Source organism: Leptodactylus fuscus, chromosome 6, assembly GCF_031893055.1.
Source record: "Leptodactylus fuscus isolate aLepFus1 chromosome 6, aLepFus1.hap2, whole genome shotgun sequence".
In the NCBI taxonomy this organism is placed as follows: Eukaryota; Metazoa; Chordata; class Amphibia; order Anura; family Leptodactylidae; genus Leptodactylus; species Leptodactylus fuscus.
Window position 1 is genome coordinate 54,234,204 of NC_134270.1, and position 11,923 is coordinate 54,246,126.

At 41.7% G+C, this 11,923-nt stretch overlaps 1 protein-coding gene across 1 annotated transcript; it reads right to left on the minus strand.

The window, feature by feature from the left end:
- Positions 1–1,385: 1,385 nt before the first annotated feature.
- Positions 1,386–9,839, minus strand: CORT (cortistatin). Its single transcript, XM_075279952.1, has 2 exons — positions 9,669–9,839; positions 1,386–1,726 (listed from the first exon to the last, which is right to left on the minus strand). Exons 1-2 carry the CDS (start codon positions 9,771–9,773, stop codon positions 1,526–1,528), a joined length of 306 nt encoding a protein of 101 aa, XP_075136053.1. The 5' UTR covers positions 9,774–9,839; the 3' UTR covers positions 1,386–1,525.
- Between the last annotated feature and the right edge of the window lie 2,084 nt (positions 9,840–11,923).

Sequence of the window (11,923 nt, forward strand, 5' to 3'; positions counted from 1 at the left end):
GAATGCAGAATGTCACAGACACAGCTAGTGTCCGCTGCTAATGTCCGTGCAAGATTTTGAATGACATTAGCAGCGGACACTGATGGTAGTGTGAACGCCCCCTAAGATACAACATGTGCCTCATATTAATAGCAATTAACCCTATCATGTCCTTCACATTAACCCCCTGTGTGCCTCACATAAGAGTTACTGATATGTGAGAGACATGGAGGTAATAATGAAGTATCTTCATGATTAGTACCCCATATATCTCACACATCAGTAACCCTAATGGTGAAGTACACAGGGGGTTAATGTGAGGGAAATGATGGGGTTAATTGCTATTAATATGAGGCACATGGAGTTAACAAAACTAAATGAATAACTCCAAATGCCTGACATTAAAAGGTATAGTAACCCCCCTCCAGCTTGTACCTGTGTGTTCTTTCTTTACTTTCACTTTGCTGAAGCTTCCTCTTCTCCCTCTCATGTTTGCAGGATGCAGGAGGGCAGGGTCCATCTTCTGTAGAGCGATAAGCTCCGCCTCCTGGGCTCTCCTCACCCTCTCATTGGTTGACAGAGGGCAGCCAGGGAAGGGGGTGAGGAGGAGCGTCCTGAGAGCGCTGAGTGGAGCTTCCTCTATCAGTAGCTGCAGCTCCCTGCGCTGGCTGCTGTCTATTAGCCGATGCTGCAGGTACACAGTAGGGAAAGTATATGTCGGAAGCACACTGTGTACCTGCAGCATCGGCTAATAGAGAGCAGCCAGCGCAGGGAGCTGTAGCTACTGATAGAGGACCGACAGGGGGCCCCTGCAAGTGCTGGGTCCCTCGGCAATTGCCCTGCCGACCGACCCGACCTGCATTTTGTTAGGTCTGGGCCCTGCCACACGGCTCGCCCGGCCCTGGATCCGCCCCTGCTCAAACCACCAGTGAGCTGCCTCTTTCCCTCATGGGATCTCACACTGGTCCTACAGTATCTTATCAAACATCCATTTGAGCCAGTTCAGACTGTCTCCCTGAAGTTTTTGTTAGAGAAGACACTTCTACTAGTGGCCTTTACTTCATAAATGTTGTTTTCTATTCTACCATAGGTGTCCAATACTTAATGGTAGACAGTGTATTAATAATTGAATAATGTAATTAAAATAATTAATCATTTTAGCTTGAAGCAGAGTTGGCAACTTTTTTACTCCATGTTTCCAACTCCACAGTCCTGCTTGAAACAGTGCCACACTTCTTCACAGGTTGTGTCTGGTATTGCAGCTCAGTACTACTCACTTCTGTCAGACAGAACAATGGACACATGTGGCACTACTTTTGTCAGATAGCTATGTTTTTATAATTCTAGTCAACCTGTCTATTAGCTTTTATATAAAAAACATAGAAAAATAACCACAATACAAACTCTTATTGCTGGACGACTCTTTTGGTTTAATATGGAAATCCACAATCTGAGGCCACAGGGAGACAATGTAATGTTATGTAAAGTCCTGCTTCGTTTGCACAATCTATAAATTAAAAACAAGGTTGATTTCTTTATCCGGTCACTAGCAGATGGTGAACGTCTTCCAGAAGAAGTTTTTGCAGGGAGCTTTCCGCTCACGTTGAGGAAATTTCATAGAAGGAATCAGCTTTGTGTCGAGGTTGTCAGGAAGTGCCCTTTCCATCTCTAGTGAATTACTCTCTGTGCTGTCTGTCCATCCAGAGAGCAGCTTCAGGAGGAGATCTTCCTGGATTTTACCCAGATCCTAGGGCAAGAGACAAATCATTCACAGGTAGATTTAAAGGGTTATGACATTAGAAGAACATGGCTTCTTTTTTCCTGCTAGTAGAAAAAGGAACCCATTGAAGTCAATGGGAGGCTTTTTTTTCAGCGCTGAAATTCCACACCAAATTCCTCATCATTTTCCTCCGTGTGAACGGACCCTTAGGCCTCACAATGCAGAAGCGCAGCTTTTTTGTTGCAGTTTTTCAAGTCAAAGGCACGAGTGGATTGAGTAAAAGCTAGAAGTATAAGAACTTCCTATACATTTTGCATTCCTTTTGTAGCTATTCTTGACTTTGGCTCAAAAAAAACCACAACAAAATCAGCAACAAAAAAAGTTATGTTTCTGAAACATGGGATCTTGGCCTTAGGCAGGGACCCACATGGTGTAAACACCGCAGTTTGCCCACGGTGGAAACACAGCGGAAAATAATGCAGTGTTTTATAGTCACAGCAATGTGAATCCCATTCCATCGTCCCACTTTGTAGAAAAATGCAGGCAGCGGATATGCTGCGATTTCCAAAACCGTTGTGGTTTTAGAAATTGCAGCGTGTGAATTATACCGGTAAAAATACTGGCGGTTTCGCTATAGGTATAATTGAAGCAGTTTTCCTCTGCAGACTTGAATGAAAAGCGCTGTGGGAAAAAACACAATGCATTGCCGCGGAAGTCTTTCCTGCAGCGCTTTTTGCTGCAGGACGCTACATGGGGCCTTCGTCTCAGTCTGTATTTGCAAGTTAACAAATCCTTTTAAGGCTAAGGCTCCTTGTCGCGTCCTGCAGCAAAAAAGCGCTGTGGGAAAAACTGTGGTGGCAACGCATCATGGTTTTTCCAGTAGCGCTTTTAACACAAAGTTCACAGAGGTTTTCTCTGCGGACTTTCTGCTTCAATTGTACCTATAGGGAAACCAAGCACATTTCCGTAGGTATAATTGACATGCTGCATTTTCCAAAACCGCCATGGTTATGGAAATCGCTGCATGTCTGCTGCATGCATACTCCTACAAAGTGGGGATGGGATTGGCTCCATTGGCTCCATTTTGCTATGGCTGTAAAACACTGTGTTTATGCCACGTGGGGCCCCGGCCTGACACAGGATTAAATGGACAGAGAGAGCTGGACGAGCTCTTCTTGCATTGGACTAGCCTATATCTACTTTATATTTGGTGAAGATCTAAAGTTATAGTTACACTTGTGACTACTGATTCCTTGTTGTGTTTAGCTAGAAACAACACGATCATTGCCCATGGGCTGTGTGTGGTATTGCAGCTTTGTCCCATACCCAGATGCTGCAATCTGAGATCATCATAGGTCTATGGGCAAGAGTAGCACTGTTCCTGTAAGAAAGAACCCATTGAAGTCATTGAGAGGCTTTTTTTCAGCGCTAAAATTCCACACCAAATTCCTCACCATTTTCTTCCGTGTGAATAGACCCTAAGGGCTCGTTCACACGGGGCAAGAGGGGGCGGATTTTGGCGCTGAAGCCACATTATAATCCGCCCCCTCACAACAGCGGCATGTTGCCATTCACGGAAAAAAGAAGCGAGCTGACCTTTCTTCAGGCGGATTCCGCGGTTGATTCAGCCCCGGCGTCCGCCTCGCGGCAACACGCTCCGGACTAGGCCCACTCATTTGGGCCTACTCCGGAACGGGAATCTGTGACTGTCAGAACCCATGACAGTCGCGGAAGGCATATTTTGGTCGTATTCTGATGCAGCTTCCCTTGTCAAAATCAGGAGCAAAATACGCCCCCTTGCCCCATATGAACTAGGCCTAAAAGGGTTTTCCCACTACTAAAGGCTCATTCATGTGTCAGTGTCTTTGGACCAGGTAACACAGTCCACAACATTTCCCTGCCCAACCATGCCTTACCTTAACTCACTGTACCATAGAATTTGATCTTGCACATATTCCTTATCCACAGGTAAGGTTAGAGGAATGGGGTCTTATATAATTTGGCACATCTTTAGTTCTAACACTTATGTCCTGACATCTTACTCTATATCTGATTTTTTGAAAAGTTGTTTCTCATAAATCTGATGTATATTATACTAGACAGGCTAGACACAAAATCTTAGCATGCAGGGCTTATTAAATTCCCCTCATTGGATGTTATAGAGTTGTAGAACTTTTCATTTATATAGTAATAAAGGTTAATAAACTTAACACTGGAAAGCCACTTTAGCAAAGTTGAAGACTTGACCATTTCTTTCAAGCTGGTGTGTAGGGTTCAAGACACTGGACATCGTCTCTAAAGCTCATTATATGGATGCTTTATGCCGCACTAATAGCAGATGTCCCTAATCATCTGTATAATGGCCTCGATTTCACAATATAAACACCACATTCTGGTTTAGATTAAGCGGAGTCAATTAGACGCACACCGGGCTCATCTTCTAATGGTCTACCAGCTGTTCGTGCTCCCCACCTTATATTAGCCGCATCACCCCAGAGATGGAGATGTGTAATAGCAGAGAGCAAAATGACTCAGTGTTAACTCGTGTTCATTACAACTTTATCAGGGGACTCATTGCAATTAGACAGCTCTTATAATGGTAATACAAGTGATGGGTAATGGTAAATGGAGAACCCAAGGAGAGCATGCATCATTGGCTGTGATCGGACTATAACCCACGACCCCAGTATTAAACACTGAGTCTTTATACAGTGTTGGCCAAAAGTATTGGCACCCCTGCAATTCTGTCAGATAATACTCATTTTCTTCCAGAAAATAATTACAATCACAAATTCTTTGGTATTAATATCTTCATTTAATTTATCTTCAATGGAAAACCACAAAAAGAATTGTCAAAAAGACAAATTGGATATAATTCAACACCAAACATAAAAAAGGGAGTGGACAAAAGTATTGGCACTGTTTGAAAAATCATTTGATGCTTCTCTAATTTGTGTAATTAACAGCACCTGTTACTTACCTGAGGCACCTAACAGGTAGTGGCAATAACTAAATCACACTTGCAGCCAGTTGAAATGGATTAAAGTTGACTCAACCTCTGTCCTGTGTCCTTGTGTGTACCACATTGAGCATGGAGAAAAGAAAGAAGACCAAAGAACTGTCTGAGGACTTGAAAAGCAAAATTGTGAGGAAGCATGAGCAATCTCAAGGCTACAAGTCCATCTCCAAAGACCTGAATGTTCCGTGTCTACCGTGCGCAGTGTCATCAAGAAGTTTAAAGCCCATGGCACTGTGGCTAACCTTAAAATCTTAATGTGCCGTCACTCGGTCAAGGAGTTTGGTGCCAGGAAAAGGCTTCTCATAGCCATAGCAAAATAGAAATAAATTTCCTGCACTCAAATTAATGCTTCCAAAATATTGTGAACTTTTATTAACATCCGACAAAAACGTTTCGGTCTTATATAGACCTTCTTCAGTTTGTCGGTGGGGTATAGTGGAAAGTGGAAGCTTCTGAAATGGTCCAGGTCAGAGGGTGCACCCTCTGACCTGGACCATTTCAGAAGCTTCCACTTTCCACTATACCCCACCGACAAACTGAAGAAGGTCTATATAAGACCGAAACGTTTTTGTCGGATGTTAATAAAAGTTCACAATATTTTGGAAGCATTAATTTGAGTGCAGGAAATTTATTTCTATTCTACTGTGGCTAACCTCCCTAGATGTGGACGGAAAAGAAAAATTGACAAGAGATTTCAACGCAAGATTGTGCGGATGGTGCCTCGACTAACCTCCTCGAAGAACCTCGACTAACATCCAAACAAGTTCAAGCTGCCCTGCAGTCCGAGGGTACAACAGTGTCAACCCGTACTATCCATCAGCGTCTGAATGAAAAGGGACTGTATGGTAAGAGACCCAGGAAGACCCCACTTCTTACCCAGAGACATAAAAAAGCCAGGCTGGAGTTTGCCAAAACTTACCTGAGAAAGCCAAAAACATTTTGGAAAAATGTTCTCTGGTCAGATGAGACAAAAGTAGAGCTTTTTGGGAAAAGGCATCAACATAGAGTTTACAGGGAAAAAAAAGAGTCCTTCAAAGAAAAGAACACGGTCTCTACAGTCAAACATGGCGGAGGTTCCCTGATGTTTTGGGGTTGCTTTGCTGCCTCTGGCACTGGACTGCTTGACCGTGTGCATGGCATTATGAAGTCTGAAGACTACCAACAAATTCTGCAGCATAATGTAGGGCCCAGTGTGAGAAAGCTGGGTCTCCCTCAGAGGTCATGGGTCTTCCAGCAGGACAATGACCCAAAACACACTTCAAAAAGCACTAGAAAATGGTTTGAGAGAAAGCACTGGAGACTTCTAAAGTGGCCAGCAATGAGTCCAGACCTGAATCCCATAGAACACCTGTGGAGAGATCTCTTGATGGCAGTTTGGAGAAGGCACACACATCTCAGGGACCTGGAGCAGTTTGCCAAAGAAGAATGGTCTAAAATTCCAGCAGAGCATTGTAAGAAACTCATTGATGGTTACTGGAAGCGGTTGTTCGCAGTTATTTTGTCTAAAGGTTGCGCTACCAAGTATTAGGCTGAGGGCGCCAATACTTTTGTTCGGCCCATTTTTGGAGTTTTGTGTAAAATGATCAATGATTTGACTTTTTTTTTTCCATTCTCTTTTGTGTTTTTCATTGCAAACAAAATAAATGAAGATATTAATACCAAAGAGTTTGTGCTTGCAATCATTTTCTGGAAGAAACTGAGTATTATCTGACAGAATTGCAGGGGTGCCAATACTTTTGGCCAACCCTGTATATCACTATAGGGATACATAAAATGAGGATTAGGACTCTACTTTGTAGGCATTGGGAAGCAATGGTCATTTCCAAATAATTTCTGGTCAATAGGTGACAATGCAGTTGCCTGTTTAGCGGGAAAAAAGATTTATTACTACCTGTTTCCACTGGGTAGCAATGCAGAGGTTTATTTAACTGGATATTACACGCTAGATAGCAATATAGACACATATTTGACAAGTTATACCATACCAGATAAGGTCACTTGGTAGCAATATGGAGGTTTCATAGTACATATGCTTAGTGGAAAAACAGAGGACTAGTTAGTGGGGTAATATTGATACCATATAATGTTAGGGCTAGATGGCATCACAGATTTGGTTTATAGCAGATTTAATAGTATTTATGCCCACTTGGTGTTAAGTCATTGACATATTTGATAAAATATTACCGATCACCACTATGGCCAGTAGATGACTTTGTAGAGGGTTATATGGTGGCAATTCAGACTCATAAGATAAAGGAGCTTTCACCACCTCCACCAACTCCACTTCTAAGCATCTGTTAATAGATGCTGCTGCACTGATTCTGAAACACTTGGAGTTTTTTCTGTAGCCCTCAAAGTTTCCAAGCAATCAATTCAGTGAATTTTGGTGCCTGATATGTTACTTAGTCTGCTGTCAGGTGAGCAGTGTCAGGCAGGAGCAGGCAAATGGGCCTTGATGGGGCTTGATTCAGAGCTCCAATCAGTGTCAGAGCTATGAATCACACCCCTTGCCTGCTCCTGCCTGACTCCCACCCACCTGACAGCAAAGAAAATAAACAATCAGGCACCAAGACTAACTGTACTGATTCCTTGGGAATGGTGGGGGGTAGAAAAAAATTCCAACTGTTCTGGAATCAGTGGACCAGGTGTCTATTATATGATGCAAAGAGGTAGACTTTACAGAGGTGGTGAAAGATCCTCTTTAAATACTGTTAGTTATTATGTAATATTTGAGATAGTAATCTCATTGTATTAATCTGATGAAATGTATAATGATCAATACACCCAGTTTCTTTAGTAGGCAGATGATCACATGGTCAAATTTAACCATGTAAATGCATCTTCCAGCTAAGAACTTTAGTTGCAAATAAAAACAGAAAACATCAAGTAATCTTTATACCTCTCCAAGATAACCCCCTGAAAAACAAATTTAAAATCCACACCCCATTCAACTTAAAAAAAAAAAATATAAATAAATATATAAGGTATATATATGTAGCCATACACTCATCCTATGCACTGAGCTTTCATATACACAGTACTATGATGGACTCCTGTTCTTTTCTGCTATCAACTTTCAATGGTGTCATACTCAGTCCTAAGCAGCAATATGACACCAGGTAACAATCTACAGTGAAACGCTAACAATTTTCCACCCAGGGGGCCCCCAGCAACTAAAGGAGAAAGGGCCCTGAATCTAGAAATCATAATGGAGCCGCATCCTTGCTGCCTCTAGCTAATTTTTTGGCTTGTTCACCTCTATTTCCATCTCTTGTAGGAAGGAGGGCAGTGTAAATCTTTCGCTGGTTCCCTTTCATAATGTTTTTGGTACCTGTAAGATGGAGGACTCTGCATAGGTTCTCTTGAAGGGTAAAGGGGCCATACTACTTGAGCACCATAACAGAGGCATAGGGCAAAGTTAATTTTAGGTATTCTGGCGCCAGTAAGAACAACTTCTAGTAATGCATCCTTCATATGTAAATGCTACTGTATACTCTCTAATATCTAATTCTAGAACAGGTGACAGGTACTATGAAGTATTCACTGAAAAAATCACACCCAGTTCCTGAATGAATACATTTATCAGTCAAAAAGTCTGGGAAAGAATCTGGTAAAAGCATTGTGGGGATTTAATGGGAGACGCTGTTTGTCGCCAGTGCTTAGGCTTGTGACTGGCAATGCTACCCTGTAGTCAGCCATATACAGCATGTAGCCACAGTGACACTCAGCTTCATGAGGAACAAATAGCTGAACAGACATTGACCTATGAATATACATTGATCTCCTGTAGGGTATGGCATACATGTCACACTTTCAGCTTTGATAGTTCACTTTATTTCAATTAGAACCAGTTCATTCATCATGTTATGGTCACAGCTGTGTCACTAATGTCTGCGGGAAAATCTCATCATCTGGAAATGATCCCATCTATTTGTCTTATTATGTGTATGGACTGAGGACAGGGTAAATTATGGTGGGAAGGACAAGGCAAGGTTTACAATGATCCCTACTAACAGAAAGTGATCCATGCTTATCTTGTAAAGAAGGGATTGAAGGAAGTGTCCTATGAAATGTGATACAAGAACGTCCAAAACCAAGTCCTACATGGAAACATCTACGCCGTTCTGTAATGTTCCCAAGCTGTTATGGTAAATCTCCCAGACCCAATGCAAAATTTTTCACAGCACCATCATCTACCAAGTATCATTCATAATATTGGTGTCTTATATGGCCAAAGGACCCTTGGACCCACTTGGTCATGAGGTCTTGGATGTGACTGCTACCTCTGTACGCCCTGTAGCCTTGACACTGCCCCCTGCATATTCAGAAGTCATCGGGGATTACCATCATTGAACGCTTTCTCCTTTGTTGAAAATGCTCAATCATATAAATCTCCAGTGATCTCTAAGGCGGTGATCTGATCTGGTCTAAGACAATGTGGATAATGGTCATATAGAAGACATGGTGGTGGGGAATGTCCCATTTCAGTCTTTACAATAGAGAAAATACCTGACCTGAGACAAACATTTTTCTGTGTCGTGACTTATGACTTGAAGACACATTGGTGATTATGTGACATAGGGATAAGAGATTTTAATGCAATCTGAAGAACAAATATATGTCTGATATATACCATTGCAATAAATGATGAATGTTTTTTGTGAGACTTTTTAAGCAAATGTTAGATAACAAATTCAACGAATTCTTCCTAAAGTCACTTTCTATGTATGACCCCTTATAAGAACATTATAGGATAAGCAAGGTAACAGACTGTGGCTACAAGGATTCCTAGATAGCATCATCTTGAATGGGTGTTCATTATCCAGAAATAACAGGGTTAATGAAGCTTGTAAATTATGGTAGAATCTATTAGATTAAATTCAATTAACCCTTTCCTGGATGAGGACATGGAATGCGTGGTGATGGATGTGACCTTGTGGTAGCACTCACCTGGTTATGACCTACTCTCATTCTGTTGTCATATGGCTGAGAGAGACCCCTGGCCCCCCACATGAGCAGCACAAGAATGGTCCCTGCAGAGCCCAGGAGCAGCATCTTGAGATCTGGACACGGTGCACAGAAAAGCAAGGAAGATGCAGGAATAAACTGGGAATGAGGAGTTCTCTGCTTCTTATACCCTTCCTCAAATCTAAATGTGACGTCAGAACAGATCATTAAACTTGGCCAGCAAGGGATGGGAGGCTTGTTGAGCATCAGCATCTCTAGGAAAACCAGCTGCAGCTGCAAGTGCAACGCAAGGAGAAGTCCTGCTGTCATAAAGACACTTGTCAGGAGCAAAGCAGTCAGGCAGCCTACAGCTAGCACTAGTAGCTGGGCATGTTTTCCAACAGACCTGGGAATCAAGCAAATAATTGTGACAGGAGTAGGACACAACCTGATACTTCACCATCTAAGGATAAAGCTGTGTAGAGTATCTAAGGAAGATGGATGGATGGATGGATGGATGGATAGATAGATAGATAGATAGATAGATAGATAGATAGATAGATAGATAGATAGATAGATAGATAGATAGAAGCAGAGAGAGCACTATAGAGATAGACATTAGATATGAAACAAAGATAGACAAGCAGATATTTTGCAGATTAGACTTTCCTAAAATATGCCCAAATCTCCTTAGCAGCTAAAATGTAACATCCATTGAAATTTGGGGGAATTTAAGCCCCCTACTTAAGCAGAGACAACCTGCATTTTGCTGAATTCCTGCTGAAGATTTAGGATTTTGGGCAAATGTGGTCTGGTATGATTGAAGTCTGTACATGGCCTTTGTCCTTGATCTTAAAGGGGGATCCCAAGCAGTGGCTACCCCTAATGTGAATATGCCCTAATACAGCAGATAGACAGGACTTCTAGGTCCATTATAAGAGAATTGATAGGTAAATTGGTTCAGAGTGTCACTAAAGCAGAAACCGTAGAAAGCATAGAAAAGGGATAATGTAGTGAACACTGCACTGGACTTATCCACCATAAATCCGGGTTACATTTTTGACAGTGTCCTTAAAGGACCTTTTACCAACAGACTGAAGCACTTTGGTGAATATTTAAAGTGAATGTCCACCTGTGAACACAACTGTTTGTTCTGAATCATTTTAGATATATTTAGTATTAGGGATGATTCATTGTTCTCATACAGAGAGCCAAATCCCCTGCATAGATGTAGTTAGATGATATAATGCTCTCTGTTTGCAGCTACAGTAGGCAGAGCTTTTTGCATGTGTGTAATGTATGTAATTAGCTCCCTCTAGTGGTAACTGCAGAGCAGCAGAATTTTATGATTTAGCACATAGTATTTGGAACACAGTATGTAGTATTAGCGTCACTAAAAGTTTTGCGCTAAGGCAAGAAATGTTTGGAACAAATTTTTAGATGGACCGATAATCACTTACTTTAGACTGGAGACTTCTTGTTGTGCTTCAGTTTCTTAATCCTCTTGGTAATAATTTTTGCACACCATTAGAAGAATCAGTATAAAATGGAAGGTGCTTAGAATGTAAATCCCTATGTGGCGGTGTAATTACAGCAGCGGGGATTTCTATTACACAGCGCTGTGGTGCAGCGTGAGGAGGAACGTATGCAGCCCCCACCACTCCAGAGGAGTCATTTATACGGTTCATTTTTATAGGGTTTTATGATGGCAAAGCAAATTGAATCTGGTTATTTTGTCGCCTCACGGATTGAAGGTTAATAATCCCCTGCAGGAACAATCCGTGTCTTACCGCTCAGTAATTGACTGCTAAATATTTCAGCAGTTCCTTGTGATTTTAATACTGGCAAAGTCTCAAATGAAATGTAAACTTCACAGGTAAAAAGATAATGGCCATTGACCAGTGGAGTCATTTATAAAGGACGTTCAATCCAAGCTGGAGCCTATATTATAGAACTAGTCATCACTGCATGGTTACAAATAAGTGCATACATAAATATGGGGGACCACGGAGCCACTTTATTGGGAGCTGTATTAGATTGAGATGATAAATTTCTGTACCTGTAGTTGCCAGTAGGGGGCGCTCATTGTATACTGTTTATATATTGAACTGAACAAGGAGTTGTCCAGTTCCTTTTTTTTTCATTAATGACTAGAGATGAGCGAAAAGTTAAATATTCGAGATTCAATATTTATTTCGAGTAGAGCCTCAATATTCGACAACTCGATCGAATATCAAATCCCATTATAGTCTATGGGA